The sequence below is a fragment of the Sitodiplosis mosellana genome, unplaced genomic scaffold (genome assembly GCF_009176505.1).
Source record: "Sitodiplosis mosellana isolate CC-2019 unplaced genomic scaffold, AAFC_SMos_1.0 Smas_scaffold_61, whole genome shotgun sequence".
Taxonomy (NCBI): domain Eukaryota; kingdom Metazoa; phylum Arthropoda; class Insecta; order Diptera; family Cecidomyiidae; genus Sitodiplosis; species Sitodiplosis mosellana.
In genome coordinates, this window is record NW_022595303.1 from 55,630 (window position 1) to 71,835 (window position 16,206).

The window sequence follows — 16,206 nt, forward strand, 5'->3', positions numbered from 1 at the left end:
AACTTTTCGAATGAAGTAGATGCGTGCATGGATGTGTGTATGTCGAACAAAACCTTAGCATCGTACGCTTTGCACATTGAATTTTATATGGGAAAATTGAAGTAATACACCTACCTACCAGGATGAATTTCACAACGATTTTTGATGATTCTTAGAATATAATTATTTTATTGTAATAATGAATATTTGAACATTCGATTTTCACTGCGATATTTCACGAATGGGCAATGAGATTTTCATTGTTCAGAAGTTGGAGAGCAACACGTCTTGACGCACAAAGAGTTCGATTGAAAGAGAACGACTCAAGCATTCTATAAACGGCAAAGGGATTCGACTGTCAAACCATTCGTCAAGTGTTTTTGACGTTTGTTCGGCCGCTTGTTTCGTTGAGTTTTTGAACACCAACGACGATCTTTGGTCTAAATGTACAAGTTTTCCCTTCTGAACCAAAATCCACTGAAAAATACAAAAATTTTAAAAGAGTTTATTATTCGATGAAATTTCCAACTTAAGACTCCAAGAAAAATCTGTTGCGTTGCTGTCATTGAATAAGCAATACAACGAAATAAATTGCAGCCAAGTAACTATGAACCTTTCTCTCTTCTCTGTGTTCTTTTATGCTCTCTCTTTCTCTCTTTCTCATCGTTTATGTATTTGAATCAGATGATTTCAGCGTATTATACATTTGACGCGATGCAAATGAGAAAAACAAAATTAGTAATAGACGACTTACGATGATATTAAAGAAGTCACTTTGATTTCATAATTACATATGTATTAATTTTTATCTTAAAGAAATTGGACGCTTTTTTTCATATCTGCCAATTCAATAAGTAAGACCAGACTGGATCTTAGAATGTGAATTTGCTCATTTCATTTAAATTCATTGAAAATATATCTAAAAAATTAGGAAATGGTTTTGGCTCAAACACATCTTGTCTTTCGAGTGCTTTTTCATGTTCTCTTTTCGTGTAAAATACATCTTGCATTTTTTACATCGGTACGGTCTTTCACGAAGTCGCTTCGAATATTTTGGTGCAGATGTTTCACCGCTCGCCGACTGAACACCTTGAATCGGCTCATCTTCAGATGATTCACTGGAACTGACTTCATTTCGTTTTAAAACTGAGCTACTTGCCACAGTGAGATCAGAACTTCCATTTTTGGTTGATCGTTTGGTTTGGTCACCTTTTGGCGAACCATTGCTCGATCCAATCGTGTCTTCGTCATCAGTAGAGTCCGAGATTTCAATTGGACCCGATGCAGCAGTCTTTCGTTCCATTTTGATGTTGTTCGGAGCACAGAGACACTGAGTCACCACACCCGTTGAACTAGGGCTAGCGCCGCCGTTGACTCGTTCTTCCAACAAATCGACTTCGAATCGTTCGTAAATTGCTTTAATACTATAGATGGCAAGATGGCAATCAGAAGAGATACTTGATATCATTTTTGTTTCCATTCGAGTAAAAGCAATTATCCGAACTCACCGATTATTTGAAGCAGCCAAAAAGTAATCCTTAAATTCGGGATTGAATTGCAGACCAGTGTGTCGGGCTGACATCTTCATATTGACCAAGGATTGCTTGATTTGTTGCTCACACCCAGCCAGCATTTTATCCATTTCCTCTTTCCAGCTCGTGGTCGAATTCATCTACACGCGTATGAAAAATGGGAAACATTCGGCCATTTCAATATTCAGATAAATAAAATAAATGTGTTCAACCGCCGAATCGATGGAGTCAACAAAGAGAGATTTTTCTCATGTCGAACCATTTTCATGTTCTAACTAACACTGTTTGGTTTCTATCTTTCAAATTGTCTTTTATTATTATTTAGCAGTATTGTTCAAAAATTGGTCAAATGACGTCCATTTTATAGTGAGATTATGATTGAAGCGTGAACAAATGTAGAAATCGCTTATGTTGATAAAAAAACTGAGGTGTCGCAAAGAACATTCTGAGTTTTATTGTGGAAATCGGATAAATTCAGAGAATCATACTTACTTTGATAAAATCGACGAAGTGAGCAGAATATTCGGATTTCACTGCGGATATTTTATGGAAAGAAAGTGAGATTTTCAATTTATTCTGGAGGCAAAGAGCAACACGTCTTGATGCACAAAGACTTCAATAGAAAGAGAACGACTCAAGCAGTCTATAAGCGGCAAAGGGATTCGACTGTCAAACTATTCGTCAAGTGTATTTGACGTTTGTTCGGTCACTTATTTCGTTGAGTTTTTGAACAACAACGACGATCTTATTTTCAATGGAATTCATTTTTCGATGAAATTTCCAACTTGAAACTCCAAAAATATTTCTTTAAAACTTTGCGCGAATTCGAAGCCGAGTGCCAATTCTATCCATCGTTCTTCAATACAATGAAAGGTGTATTTTTGCAATGTTCTCGAATTGAACCGACGAAAAATGGATTGGCGCGAGAAATTTCTCAGCGAAAATAGGAAAATCAACCGAATAAAGCAAGGGACATAGCGAAGATACATAGCGAGATTAGAGAATGAAATGAAGAAAAAATGTAGAAGTTTCAAAGAAATATAAGTTTAATAACAATAAATAATTTTCAATATATATAACATAGATTTACTGTACTGAAATGAAGAATAAATCTAACAAAAAAAAAACACTCTCGTGTTTCCTTTTCATTCGTTTGCGATCGATAGCTAGACAACATTTCAATGGGCGTGCAAATGTCCAATTTCACGAACTATTCTAAAATATTCAAAACCATTGTTGAGCACCTGGAAGGAGTTAAGGTTTTGAATTAGAATTCAATATTCCAATCTAATAATAAATCTTTTTTACTTGAATATGTTAAACATTTTCCAAATAAATGATTTAAACCAAGAACGGACGAAATAAATCGATTTTTAAAATTAGTTTTACCTCCGAAAATGATTCTCTAGAACAGGGAATATCACCAGAACCACGAATTGCCGGTTTCTGTGTAGCTATCATAACAATCGGTAGCATACGTCGAATGTCGTATGGAAGACAATACCAATCGCAGCAATAAAGTGCATCGCTCAGTTCTTTAAATCCACTGTTGACATGTTCACCGAAATTGCAAAAGACGAACATTTGAATGAACGACCAAAACATCATTATGATTGGTTCAATCAGTTCAATGGTGTACATTTGATGGTGGGACTATTTGTTGGAAAGAAGGAAGAAAAGTGGAATGAACAAATGTTTACGGTACCGATAAAACTCTACTATTGTGAACACTAAATCAAGTGATATCATCAAAATAATGAAACCAACCGTTTCCATGATAACAATTAAAAGAGTGACACCAATTGTAATTATGCTCCACAGATAATAACCCGTGATAACGGTCGAATAGAGTTCGGTAAACTCACTGGCACGTCTGAAACAGAGTCGATAGGTAAATAAGCTTAACGATTTTGACACTCTCACGAAAGTCATTTGACATTTGAACGCAATGAAAGATTTGCAAACAGTATTGGAATTCCTGTAGTAATTCCTGTGGTAATTGAGTTACTTTAAATATTTCAAATGTCAATCCGTGTTCAGGAAACTATCATTTTATAATAAGTGCACTTATGATATCATGATATCATAAACAGGTCTTTAAATATCAATTAAAAGCTCCATACTTCTTGACATGTGCATGAAATTGCACAAAATCCCGGAATCTCTGCACATTTCCATCAGTTTTATTATTTTCTTTCAACGTCTGCAGTTCCAATTCCATGTCCTTTATGAATGTCATGAATACCATGGCCAGTCCAATAAATAAGCTAATGACACATTTGCAACAACTGAGCAAAATATAGGATGATATTGTGAGTACTATGAACATTATTGGGTAAGTGTAAGGTGTTTTCCAGCTCAGTATCGACAACCTAAAGGGAAATTATTCAATTTTTTATCAAATAATTTCGTGGTATTTTCAATTTTGTTAGACCCGTTTTAATAAAAAAAAACAATAATACTTTGGCAGCCATAAATACTAGCTTCCTGAATAATTTCATCATGAACAATGTATCACTCAGTCACTCACCACACTGGAACTGGTAAAGTAAACGAATCATTCCCCAAATCCGTCGTAAAATACAGAAAATATGAGAGCAAAAATCTCGGCAACAAAATTCCTGGATATGTCACATTCAATATAACGATATGGATTGTTCGACATTTCTTCTCTATCAACAAATTCATTGCCTCATAAAGTGGTTTTGACATCGAATTCACTAGCCCTGTTTTATGGATGGAAAGGAATAAAGTTTTGTTCTGTATTTGTTTCGATGAGTAAGTTTTTTTTTCTTTCTCACACCGAAAGCGTTACCGTACATATTGTATGAAAGGAAGGTATTGCTTCCCATAAAACAAGTGGGTGAAGTGTGTGAAGAAAATGTGTTATTTTTTACACAAGAATCATGAACAGGGTATATATGTGATTGTTCTAATTTTTACACATCACCCGGAGCAGAACTTACGTGTTTCAATAATATACTCAAGATTTTCGATCAATTGAAATGTATTTTCCATATAGAAAATCATCAATGAAAAACAAGACACGTACAGAGTCGACGTGGCCGCTGTATAAAGTGAATAGGTTATATCTCGAAAGGATTTCGCTTCAATTAGGAAAAATGCGGTTGTTGAAATGGCAATTTGTGTGAATGTATACAAAATAAGCACTCGTTTCAATGTAAATCGATTACAATTCGGTTCCGGCTCATGAATACCCAGAATTCGGAGCGAATTTTGAATGGAATTGAATATTTTCATTGCACTTAATTTTAAAACTCTAACTAAATGAAATTGTTTTAAAGCACTGCCTGGAATTTGATTTTACAAAACAATTTTTTTTTGGTTGACTAACTAGAGAATAAATTTCCTTTCTAAAGAGGTAACGACTAGCACACGTATGTTCTTGTCAACAACTTTCGTTTAAAGTCGTCATATTTACTTTTCAAAAACAATATTGATTTTTCACTTTTTCCTTAGACACATCACCTTTACACACATTGTCCAGTGTAGTATAATACTTTTAACGCAGGATATGGTATAAAAACTATGTAACGTATGTACACCGGTATGAACACAACGTATGTATACCAGTTCATAGCATGAACTCATCAAAATTTTACTGTGTATGTATTGTGGATAGTCATATAAATTCAAAATCTTACAGAATTGAGCTTGTAATCCAAATACATGTAAAATCTTCAGTGGACAATGCCAACAAGACCTTAACTCAATTGCCAGAATGAAAAAAAGATAACCAATCACATCTCTTATCCAAACTGTCTCGTTATTATTCGTTGAAATTTCGTTTAAAATGTATTTTCCCAATTTCTGTATACACAAGACATGTTTCAAGGGATAACATTCATTGAATTTCATTCAACGAAGTCAAATTAATAGCCTTGCTCAACGTTGAAAGATTAAGCAGTGTTTTTTAAACTTATGTATTTTGAATAGACATGCGAAATGTTCTTCGTTAATATTGTGTTTCGATTTCAAGAGGCGTGCATGCCATGGGCATCCTCAGTCCATTTGTTTAAAGTTCACCTGTAGCTTGGTGAAAGAATGTTTCATTGAAAAATACTCACTGGAATAGAAGTAGAGCTGCCCATTGAATTGAACTGTTCGGGTTCGTTCGAGTTTCAACTAAACGTGAACCGAACACGAACTTGGCTTTTGCATGAATTGAACTAAACACCGAACGAACACGAAATTTGCAAACCAAATTCGAACTCAATTAATCGTGTTCAGTTCCTGGGCAGCTCTACTGAAAAGGTGAACAATCGAATTTTTGATTGAGATCTTCAATTTTTCTTCAAAGTTCAGGCTTTTGCTATTTTTGCTGGTGTTATCTTATCAAAACAAATTGCTTTATTCCCAAAAAAAACATTTCATGCCACTGTGTCTCTCAATAAAACCATTTTGATAACTGTTTTGTTTATTTTTAAAATTGATAATAAGCCAGACAATTGCGGTAAATAATTGAATTAGTTTGATATCAATTGATAACAAAGCTGGAATTTGTGTGCCCAATATTTCATTTCTTATCGTTTAAATGAATATAAACGCATTGAATTGGCTTCCAATGAGCCAGTGTGTTTCATTTTATTCTTGACTATATCTATATAGTCGTGTTATAGGTAATTGTTATTCCACTCATATTCTTTTCGCATTTTTTCTACTAATCCAAACGAGTAAAAAGCACAGAGACATGGTGGCTGAAGCAAAACCTTCGCTTATAACAAATGTTCCGCCGTCATTTTACGCGCAATCTGATAGAGCAACTGATGCGTAAGTTAATGAAGGGTGTTAAAAATAATAGGTAATTTTGTGCTAATCAATTTATACGTTCGTTTGAAAAATAATTAAAGATGGTTAAGTGCAAAACGTAGGGATGACAATGTGGAAGATGGCTTGTGGCGTATCCATAATACACTTTATGACCTGACTGATTTTATTGACAAGCACCCAGGTGGACCGATGTGGTTAGAAATGACCAAAGGACACAGTGGCGTAACTAGAACTTTTGTTCGTAGGGGGTATTCTTTATTGCTCCAATCGATAGATTTCCCCGAGAAATGAGATATTTTGAAATAATTTCGGGGGGGGGGTTTCTCACTAATTATACGATTTTTTTGGCTTTTTGTCCAAAAAATGCCAAAAATGACCAAAAATATTTTTTGTCCGATTTGGATGAAATTTGGTACACAGAAAGCTTATGAAAATATAAGAATTATGGCATAAAAACTGGTCGAAAAAACTGGTATAAACTGGTATAAAACTGAAATTTAAATTTTTTATATTATTATTTATTATTGCTCTATGGTCTGGGTACCGAGTAAGGAAGCCAAAAACTGGATTCAACGCTACGTTTCATACATTTATGTGCCGATCTTCTATTGTTTTCTCTATTTGTATACGTTTAGCATGAGGTGAGTCATTTTTAAAGCCTAGTTTACACGACGGATTTTTTTAGCAAATTTTTCGCTTAGAAAAGCTTCTTCTCTTAACTTAAATTCCTTTTGTTTGTAATAATTTTGTTTACTTTTTTGTTCCAGAATGTTACTTTCAATTGTTAAAGGTCACAAGGTCCACATTAACCATTTTCTGCCCTTCATTGTTCCCATCACGATGTACCTCTTTGGAGGAAATCACACACTTATTGAAGCTCTGAAAATATTTTCGATTATCATTTTATCGGGCAGTTTTATGTTTTCAATCATCGCTTTGAATGCCGACCATCATCACCCAGAAGTCGTTCATGATGGAGATCCCGTACGGTATGTAATCGAATGGTTATGTTAGCTTAATTGAATAGTTCTCAAAAGCTATTTCCTATTCGTTTGTTAATGTAGAATGAATACAAATGGATTGGTAATTCAAAACGAGAGATGAGCTCTGAGTTGCCTCTCTCACCTCCATGTAAAAGCAACGCTGGTGTAATAATCCATTCTTTTTTGCAGTAAATCGTATGATTGGGGACTATATTCGGTGGATACAATAATGGACAGACAAGAATTGCGTGGAAATACTCTTTTAACTTTGACAAACTTTGGCGACCATGCACTGCATCACCTGTTCCCTACGCTCGATCACGGCATTTTACCCGAATTATACGACGATTTCTTTGCAACTTTACTGGAATTTGAAGCGGAGTGTCAGTGCTATCCGTGGTTCTTTGAGACAATCAAAGGACAATTCCAACAACTCTCGAGAATTGAGACAATGAAACTAGACTCACATGAAAGATACCTCTTGAAGCATGGCAGACAAATGAAATCAAAGTGAACAACAGTTATTGGTACAAGTAAGAAAGAATAAAAAATCGAAAGTTAAAGTGCAAGTGCAAATGTGTTGTATTTTATTGATGTGTATAAATGTAAACAATGAACATTGGGTCGAAGACAATCATTCTTAAAAAGTAGGTACATAAAACTATGATGGTATCATTGTTGTGAGATAAATGGGAGTTGTTGGCAATAATGGAGGATTTCCATATAAATCGGCCATATCTTGATTTCTGGCCATTTCTTTGAAGCATGAAGGTGTCAAAAGACGCAATACAGATCCCATAAATTTGTTCATTCCTCCTCAACCAGTTCAATTTGTCGTCAATGTCTTGAACATCATATAACACTTAAAAACGGTTCTCATCAACTGAAATGTATATGGAGAGTTTAAACTTAAGTAAGTACAATCAAAGTAGGTATCAATGTATCGTGATAACCTCAGAACATTTCTTACATTAGAAAATGTTTCCAAATGCAGCGTGATAAGTCCATATCCGTGATAATGAAGCGGTATCTGAGCGTTGACAATCATCAAAATGAAATATCTTTGCATGTCCAACGGAAATTCATACCAATTACATTCATACAAAGAGTAAGCCATTTTTCTATAGCTCTCAGATGCCAGTTTACCGAGATAACAGCACAAAAATAAGTTCGATAGATTAGTTGATATGCATAATAATGAAAAGGCGAAAATCTTGATGTCGAATTGTTTGAGAATAAGCTGAAATTTTGATCCGCCGTTATTATTGGACTTTTTAATTCATACATTTATTTCATGTCATTACCTGATCCAGCTGGAATACAGGCATAACTAACATCAACATGTTGCAAATGAGTTGAACCATAAGATGTGGGCCGTACAATTTTGCCGACTCCGAAAACCATCTTGAATACGGAGGAAAACGAGATTCATTTTTGAATGTGAATTGCTACAATGCTACAGTTTAACTGTACCCACCTTTTAATCGAGTTATGGAAATCGATTATATCACACACAAACTCCTTGTCGTTTCGATTTTCATCGTGACGATCCAAATAGCGAAGTAAATGACAAAATATTTTATAAAATGCCCAATGATGCAAACAAATCGAAATAAATGGTATAAGAACCGCACCATTGTACAGCATGTAAGCTTCAGAAATTAAAATATTGTAAATTATCTCGCTAAAATATCCGAACAATGTTGTTTGATCCCAAGGCAAACTAGAAATATAGAAAAAAGTCTTTTTTATATTCTTTATCGGGATTTTTATGAGGATTCTTCTACGATGAATCGTTCGTTACTAACAGAAATTTAAGTGGATGAAAGGTGAGCGTCAAATCAAAATTTCCATTCAATAGCCAACAAATTAAAACCGATGCAATGGACGGCACTGTAATTATGACCAAGAAACCGCCCATGCCATATTTGTAGTACATTTTCCATATCCATTCAGATGTGTTGTTTGCTTCCACCAAGAAACCAAATGAATCCTCATTTCTAACTAAAATCAAATGAAAAAATCTTTCAATTCAACGCCAAACTGCGTTCACGAATATTTTTTCTTCAACTTTTTCATTTGACAATTGAAATAAAATTATTTTTTCACTCAAACTTATACATACATTCATCGTTGAATCCCGATAAACTTTAAAAAATTGGTGGTACTTTATGGCGGTAAAGAAATGCAATTAACCATTGGAATAGCGGCAATAACTGTATATAATGCAATCAAAAGTCCTTGAAAATCGATCGACATGAATTCCATGCCATACATTGTGGCTCGATATGAAAACAGTCAAATCTGCTGCGATTAATGTTTTTTCTTCAGGCGAATGAATAAATGAACAACAAGAATTTCCAAAGAGAACGAATGTAAACATTTCCATGTACGCTATCAACGCTCCACGCTGTTTCTTCATGGTTGGACATCATATAGTAAGTGTGAACGGCGTTGAGTAGGAAGTGAATATGAACAATTTATTTATAAAATAACACTTCTGACTTGCGATATGAATTGGACAGATGCTATTGAGAGCAAACACCACGTAGACAATCTAGGCCTAATGACAATACAATACAATCAAGTAAACTATCCGTTCTGTCAAACGTCATGTAAAATCTGGTAAAATAAATCGGTTTTCTGTGAAAATGTGTGAATTCGACAGAAATCGTATAACCAATGGTAAATTTACACAATTTCTGTCACAGAACTCGATCGTTAACATTGTTTTAATAACTTCAATACTGGACTTCAAATAAATTATTATGGAAAATTAAAGCTTTGTGGATAAATGAACTTACTTTTCGTGTAACCTTGGTGTAACAATTTTTCGTCGGTCGTCCCAAATGTTGTAATTTTTATTGAACTTATCGTTATCAACTAACCTTTTTTCATCTGATTACATGGACTCTTTTTTTTCAACAAAACAACTAGGGGGTAGGAACACAAGCGCTTGAGACCAATTCGTACGAATATTCGTGAATTCTTGTGATTGTGTATACGAGACATTCGCAGCGCAGTGAGTTTACAACAACAATAACAAAGCCACGAACGCATGAATATATGCGGATACATACGAATGACACAACTTGTTCCTAGCCCCAAGCAAAACAACTTATCGATAATTTCATTTGAAAATAACACCACTCGAAGAATTTCGTACACAAAATCCCCATCAGAAGAGTGGAATGAGCCATTTTTACGATTTATGAAGCCTCAGAGTTTAGATGTGGCGTCAGTTTTGCTCGCTGATATACCAAAAACCATGGAAATGACTCCGATTTCTAAAGAAGATTTTTCAATCCCAACTAGATAAATGACTTATTAGTGTTCCGGTACTATACAATTGCGTTGAAGGTGCTCATGTTTAGCTAAGATATTTCTTTTCATCGAAAATTTTACCTGGGAAGGGATAAATTATATGTTTTGATTTACATCGATTTCATTCACCTTTGTTGATATTCGTATCATTCAAAAGGTCAGACTGTTTATTGTGATAATTACAGAATAATTTGACAGTTATAACCTAACCTTTTTTCTTCTCTATCGAATTGGGATGATAACTGTTAATTTATGGAAATGATAAGTCAACTCCCTAAAAAATGTTTTTGATGATTTCAGAGATATCGAATCAATATTATTGATGCGATAACAAAATTTGTTACTTCTTTGGTCACTTGAATATATTGACGTACTTTCATTTGTCTCGCATTTAGTATACCTCTTCCTCTCATTGATTATATAAAAGTCGAACAGTTGCTCAATCAGATCAGTATATTTTAAATTATTGAGTGATTAATTGGTTGAAAAGTGAAGAAGTAAAAATGGTGGCACAGGCAAAGCCCTCGCTCATAACAAATGTTCCACCGTCGTTTTATGTTAAAACTGGCAGAGAAACGAAAGTGTAAGACTTTTGACTTTTTCTGGATAGAAAATATAATAAAAATTAAGTGAAAAGAGAATATGAGGTTGGACTTTTGTTGTACACGTCGTATTGCAAATTTAAACAAGTTCTACATGCATTAGTCGTCTCTCTTTAAACTTTAAATAAATCAAAATCAAATTGTTTGTTTCTAAAATTGAAGATGGTTGGATGCGAAACGTAATGATGACAATGTGGAAGGTGGCTTGTGGCGTATTCACAATACGCTCTATGACTTGAATGATTTTATTGGCAAGCACCCCGGAGGACCGTCTTGGTTAGAAATGACCAAAGGACATGATGTTACCGAAGCCTTTATGACTCATCACATGAGAATGGACGTGGTCGAACCGCATATGATGAAATATCGTGTCAAGGAGACAAATCGACCACGTAATGTGAAGCTCACATTCGCTGAAGATGGATTTTATATGTCGTTGAAGCGGAAAGTGGTGGCAAAACTGCCGGAAATCAATAAGAAAACAAAAATTTGGTCAGAGGTTTGTAAACCCACTTTGAATTTCATGCCATTCAAAATCAAAAATTTCAACAACAATTTTCGTGTTTCAGTTTTACATCGATGGCCTTTTTGTGTTAACACTCATAACAGCTATTCTAGCTCAACGATTTCAAAGCATCACAATGGCAATTCTGTGTGGTTTATTCTTAACATGGACTGGAATTTGTGGCCATAACTATTTGCATCGCCGCGATAATTATCGAATGTTTTACTTTAATATCATATTCCAGAGTTTTCGTGATTGGCGCATCAGTCATGCGCTATCACATCATTTGTACCCCAATTCACTGCTCGACATTGAGCTCATATCATATGAACCATTTTTGGTTTGGGTACCTAGTGTGGAGGCTAAGAACTGGATTCAACGGTACGCCGCTTATGCCTATTCACCAATCTTCTACTGTTGCTTCTATTTCTTTGAGTTTGGACGAAAGTAAGTTTTTATGTATAGAAAATTATTTCTTTAAATTGAAGAGAACGTCAACATTCCAACGATTTGACTCAAATTATTGTTTCCTTTTTGCCACTTTGAGGCACTTATCAATCTCATAAAATTCCAAATAAATCAAAACTGAATGCATTCTTTCGTTGCAGGATATTTTTCTCGATTGTTCGGGGCTATAAAATGCACATTGACGAATTTATGCCCTTCATTATTCCCATCACGATGTACCTCTTCGGAGGAAATCACACATTTGTTGAAGCATTGAAAATGTTTTTGATTGTCATTATGTCCGGCGGTTTCATATTTTCAATCATCGGCATAAATGCTGGTCATCATCATCCAGAAGTCGTTCATGATGGAGATCCCGTGCAGTAAGTCAAGCCTACATTTTTCTCGAATTAGTTTTCATACAATAATTCGTAAATGGTTTAAAATTGACGCGGAAATTAAGCCAATTTTTTACACGAAATTGAATAAAATTTGAAGATGGATAAAAAAATGAACCAAATCGGATATAGGTTCAAATATTCAAAGTCAATATCCAATGGTTATTAAACATTTTATCATTGAATTCATTTACTGTAGCAAATCCTATGACTGGGGACTCTACTCTGTCGACACAGTTATGGAACGGAAGGAGCTACGTCGTGGCAATACTCTTCTAGCCTTGGCCAATTTTGGAGACCATGCCTTACATCACCTCTTTCCTACGCTCGATCACGGCATTTTACATGAATTATACGATGATTTCTTTGAAACTTTACTACAATTTGAAGCAGAGTGCCAATGCTATCCATGGTTCTTTGAGACAATTAAAGGACAATTCAAACAACTCTCAAGGACTGAACCAATGAAACTAGATTCGCACGAGAGATACCTCTTGAAGTATAGCAAACCATCGAAATCAGAGTGATAAACATTTTCAATATTTTTGGATTGGGTTTTTAATTCAACAAATAAATTCGTTATGATGATAGATACGTTTAAGAATAATAAAACGAAAGAGCTGATGTCAAAGGGTGTGAAAATTTGCTTGAATTTAAAAAAAAATGTTCACAATAATTTTCAATGCGATTATTGAAATAAGTATTCCTAATTTCAGCATTTATTCGATCCAATGGAAATAAATTTACAGCCACCACCAGCATGTTGCAGATGATTTGGATCATAAAGTGTGGGCTTAAAACATTTTCCGTCTTCATAAACCAATTTTAACATCGTGAAGATGGAATTAGAATGGAAAAAACAAAAGAATTTAATGATTTAATTGATAAAATTTGAAAACATTTTTCACTCACCATTTTTCACTCATTGACTGAGTTCTGAAAATCAATTAACTCGCACATAAAATCTCCTTTTCCTTGCGATTCTCATCCTGATGTTGTTGGTCCAAGTTGAGAATCGAATGTCGAAACATTTTATAAAATGCCTGATTTTGCAAACATATGGAAACGAACGTCATTTGAACCGCACCATTGTACATGAGATAAGGTCCGACTATTAGAATGCCGTAGATAGTATCGTCAATCAATATCAATGAAGCAAGTTCAATATTGAATGGATTTCTCATCAAATCAACTTCTCCATTTCCGGGAACTATTCAATTCTATCAAATAAGTTCAAAATTTTCCGCCACAATTAGTCTCCAACAAAATTTGTTTCGTTCTGATATAGAACCAGTTGCGTCGGTTGAAATGTCAATATGTTGCTATTAATACACCTCAAATATGCTCGAATGCTTTATTATAAACAAAATTGCAGCCTTTATTTCGGCACATTCTCCAATGGTTCTTCTTCTTCTCCACAAACACAAACACACAGATTTTACAGTGCTCTCAGTCATGCTAACAAGCATAACTTCGACTTTATCACGTTCATGTAATAAATGTGTTAGTAGCGTGATTGTGTGCAGGATACATATCGAATAGACCGCAAGACTCGATGCTGTTTTCTCTTCGCTTTTTCTCGGACCAATCTCTTGCGCCATTCAGTCGATAGAGTTTTGATTGAAATGACATTTGGTTTATGAACATTAAACGCGCAAGAACATTCAGTGTGACAAATAGACTGAGTGAGTGAACAGCATCGACTGAAAAAAATTATAACATTCAAACGGGCCCCATTCATTCATTTTTCCTGATACGTTTCTTCGAAAATATACGGAATTCTGTGTAAAAATAATTTTTTTTATTCAATAATTGATATTTGAAAGGAAATAAGTGAAAATTTAAAAGGATCGATTGACGCATTCATAATTGGGTAAGTGTTCTATTTAAGTGATAACAAAACATATTCATTGATCGTGGACATTTATAAATCAGATTTTTACTCGTTTTTTTTCCCGGAATTTTGTTCATAAAATATTCTCAAACGTATTTGATTCATGAGTATGAATCACATTCAATTCCTAAATCAATATTACAATTTTGATTTTATTGATGAATATATTTAGATGTTGCATCATGCAATCCAAAAGAATTTTTTTTTTACAATTTTCAAGTTCAACACGACCTATTCAATTCAATTTAAACCAGAGCGTAGGCACATCAAATAGAAAATGGCGACTCTTGTAATTTTGTTCTGAAAAAGCACATGTTTTTCGATCGAAGGCAATACGATCAACATTTTCTGCGCATATCGATGATATCATGGGAGAATGTGTTAATTCGCTCATAGCACTGCGCTTTGGCCAAGCACATTGTTTATGTTCGCTCTCATTTTCTCATGTAAACTAAGCATTGAATGTTTGTTTGAGTATCATGCATTTCAACAATACATTGGAGTTGAATGCTTGGTTGAATGTTATTCCACTAAATACGTTGGAGTGTGTGAACCAAGCGTTGGATTTATTTTCAAATGTTTTCGCTCTCATTTGCACTACTACTAAGAAGTGACCATTCGAATGAATTGAGAGAACGAAGCTATTGCGTGAATGTGTAACGATAAAGAACTTTCGTCAAAGGATTTCATTTGTCTTCGCAAATTTCTTTTTCTAACTTGATGCAAATCATAGCAAATTTTTGTTGTCTCTTGATTTTCTTACTATAGAATAAAATAAATTCAGAAGAGGAATTTGGATTTTGTTGAAATTTTTGTTGGAAATTTGAACGATATTCTCTTGTGGCACCTGAATTTTTTTTAATTTAAATCACATCTTTGTCATTTGTCAACAGTCGGCAGTTTTTTTTTCAACTAATTAAATTGGTTCACGTGTACAGGAAAAAAATGGAGAAGCAAACACCAAGCGAACTATTGGCAGTAGTTCAACAGCAGTTGGCATCACTTACACGGTACAGATTAAATTGATTCAATAAATTTTTATTCCGTCTCATAAGCCTGCATTAGTTTTTATTTTATTGTGCTTTAAACAAAAATACCGTTTTTTGCAAACTGTGTGTTTGAGAAAAAGGAATTTAATTCTAATTCAAGTTATTTTCTTTGTTTTTTTTTAGAACCGTTCAGCAGTTGCAGCAATCTCTGCAACAGCCCGTGGTTCAACCACTCCATTCGCAATCAAATGGACATCATCCATTGCCGGGCATCGAAAACGGACAAGCTCCGGATGTTTTACCTGGTAGAAGAGTAGGTAGAAAACGAAAGTCTATTCCGGAGCCAGAACCCAACCGTCTGCCTCAGCCAAAGCAAACCAACCGTCTGCCTCAGCCAAAGCAAAGACGCAGACACAGCATGCATGCAAAGGTACACGCCAAACAATTGAATGAACGTCAAGGTAAAAAAAAATACGATTAAATGTGAATATTTTTATTGAAAATTACCCAAAAAAACCAGACGTTCGCATTTGCATTGCTTAGGAAGCAGCATGTTTTAAGGCACAGCATTAATGCTAGCATATCGATGGTTGCAACAGCGACGCATACACGGATCTCGCGCTCACAAAAGCCGCACACACATCTCTCGTGCTCAGTAGCCGTCGCATCAACAAACATACACACGCATACAACAAACGTATATATATCACACAACGTTTGTTGTGAACTACATCGACCAAAATTATCCAAATTCCTTCTTTA

The 16,206-nt window shown here is 34.6% G+C and overlaps 5 protein-coding genes across 9 annotated transcripts; 3 read left to right on the top strand and 2 right to left on the bottom strand.

The window, feature by feature from the left end:
- Positions 1-783: 783 nt before the first annotated feature.
- Positions 784-5,871, bottom strand: LOC129570551 (odorant receptor coreceptor-like). Of its 4 annotated transcripts, none has more exons than XM_055450205.1 (6): positions 5,600-5,821; positions 4,042-4,237; positions 3,635-3,883; positions 3,279-3,384; positions 2,901-3,164; positions 2,607-2,755 (listed from the first exon to the last, which is right to left on the bottom strand). In XM_055450205.1, the coding sequence occupies exons 2-6, from the start codon at positions 4,221-4,223 to the stop codon at positions 2,690-2,692; spliced, it is 867 nt and encodes a 288-aa protein (XP_055306180.1). In that variant the 5' UTR covers positions 4,224-4,237; positions 5,600-5,821; the 3' UTR covers positions 2,607-2,689. The 4 variants fall into 4 exon arrangements, with proteins under 4 accessions (XP_055306181.1, XP_055306183.1, XP_055306180.1 ...); XM_055450204.1 differs by lacking the exon at positions 5,600-5,821 and adding an exon at positions 4,478-5,394; XM_055450206.1 differs by lacking the exons at positions 2,607-2,755; positions 2,901-3,164; positions 3,279-3,384; positions 3,635-3,883; positions 4,042-4,237 and adding exons at positions 784-1,403; positions 1,488-1,651 and having other exon boundaries at positions 5,600-5,871.
- On the top strand, positions 5,865-7,849 carry LOC129570511 (cytochrome b5-related protein-like). The gene is made up of 5 exons (XM_055450154.1): positions 5,865-6,302; positions 6,383-6,589; positions 6,839-6,943; positions 7,070-7,291; positions 7,475-7,849. The coding sequence occupies exons 1-5, from the start codon at positions 6,223-6,225 to the stop codon at positions 7,797-7,799; spliced, it is 939 nt and encodes a 312-aa protein (XP_055306129.1). The 5' UTR covers positions 5,865-6,222; the 3' UTR covers positions 7,800-7,849.
- Positions 7,850-7,860: 11 nt separating this feature from the next.
- Positions 7,861-10,341, bottom strand: LOC129570552 (odorant receptor 85b-like). Of its 2 annotated transcripts, none has more exons than XM_055450209.1 (6): positions 10,090-10,341; positions 9,094-9,289; positions 8,763-9,008; positions 8,590-8,689; positions 8,256-8,525; positions 7,861-8,168 (listed from the first exon to the last, which is right to left on the bottom strand). In XM_055450209.1, the coding sequence occupies exons 2-6, from the start codon at positions 9,222-9,224 to the stop codon at positions 8,112-8,114; spliced, it is 804 nt and encodes a 267-aa protein (XP_055306184.1). In that variant the 5' UTR covers positions 9,225-9,289; positions 10,090-10,341; the 3' UTR covers positions 7,861-8,111. The 2 variants fall into 2 exon arrangements, with proteins under 2 accessions (XP_055306184.1, XP_055306185.1); XM_055450210.1 differs by lacking the exon at positions 10,090-10,341 and adding an exon at positions 9,411-9,482.
- LOC129570550 (cytochrome b5-related protein-like) lies at positions 9,997-13,449 on the top strand. Its single transcript, XM_055450203.1, has 5 exons — positions 9,997-11,192; positions 11,374-11,710; positions 11,781-12,163; positions 12,325-12,546; positions 12,761-13,449. Exons 1-5 carry the CDS (start codon positions 11,113-11,115, stop codon positions 13,086-13,088), a joined length of 1,350 nt encoding a protein of 449 aa, XP_055306178.1. The 5' UTR covers positions 9,997-11,112; the 3' UTR covers positions 13,089-13,449.
- A 1,054-nt stretch (positions 13,450-14,503) lies between these two features.
- LOC129570553 (uncharacterized) lies at positions 14,504-16,148 on the top strand. Its single transcript, XM_055450211.1, has 2 exons — positions 14,504-15,465; positions 15,628-16,148. The coding sequence occupies exons 1-2, from the start codon at positions 15,401-15,403 to the stop codon at positions 15,923-15,925; spliced, it is 363 nt and encodes a 120-aa protein (XP_055306186.1). The 5' UTR covers positions 14,504-15,400; the 3' UTR covers positions 15,926-16,148.
- Positions 16,149-16,206: the final 58 nt, after the last annotated feature.

Excerpts from the sequence above, each read along its gene's own strand:
- LOC129570551 (XM_055450204.1), bottom strand. The coding sequence starts at position 4,772 with ATGAAAATATTCAATTCCATTCAAAATTCGCTCCGAATTCTGGGTATT. Across the intron at positions 4,238-4,477 it reads TGAGTATATTATTGAAACAC|GGCTAGTGAATTCGATGTCA; the intron begins GTAAGTTCTGCT and ends TCCATAAAACAG. Across the intron at positions 3,884-4,041 it reads ACTTTACCAGTTCCAGTGTG|GTTGTCGATACTGAGCTGGA; the intron begins GTGAGTGACTGA and ends ATTTCCCTTTAG.
- LOC129570511 (XM_055450154.1), top strand. The coding sequence starts at position 6,223 with ATGGTGGCTGAAGCAAAACCTTCGCTTATAACAAATGTTCCGCCGTCA. Across the intron at positions 6,303-6,382 it reads TCTGATAGAGCAACTGATGC|ATGGTTAAGTGCAAAACGTA; the intron begins GTAAGTTAATGA and ends AAATAATTAAAG. Across the intron at positions 7,292-7,474 it reads CATGATGGAGATCCCGTACG|TAAATCGTATGATTGGGGAC; the intron begins GTATGTAATCGA and ends TCTTTTTTGCAG.
- LOC129570552 (XM_055450209.1), bottom strand. The coding sequence starts at position 9,224 with ATGTACTACAAATATGGCATGGGCGGTTTCTTGGTCATAATTACAGTG. Across the intron at positions 9,009-9,093 it reads TTTCATCCACTTAAATTTCT|TTTGCCTTGGGATCAAACAA; the intron begins GTTAGTAACGAA and ends CTATATTTCTAG. Across the intron at positions 8,526-8,589 it reads CTGTATTCCAGCTGGATCAG|CTTATTCTCAAACAATTCGA; the intron begins GTAATGACATGA and ends TCAAAATTTCAG.
- LOC129570550 (XM_055450203.1), top strand. The coding sequence starts at position 11,113 with ATGGTGGCACAGGCAAAGCCCTCGCTCATAACAAATGTTCCACCGTCG. Across the intron at positions 11,193-11,373 it reads ACTGGCAGAGAAACGAAAGT|ATGGTTGGATGCGAAACGTA; the intron begins GTAAGACTTTTG and ends CTAAAATTGAAG. Across the intron at positions 12,164-12,324 it reads TTCTTTGAGTTTGGACGAAA|GATATTTTTCTCGATTGTTC; the intron begins GTAAGTTTTTAT and ends CTTTCGTTGCAG.
- LOC129570553 (XM_055450211.1), top strand. The coding sequence starts at position 15,401 with ATGGAGAAGCAAACACCAAGCGAACTATTGGCAGTAGTTCAACAGCAG. Across the intron at positions 15,466-15,627 it reads CAGTTGGCATCACTTACACG|AACCGTTCAGCAGTTGCAGC; the intron begins GTACAGATTAAA and ends GTTTTTTTTTAG.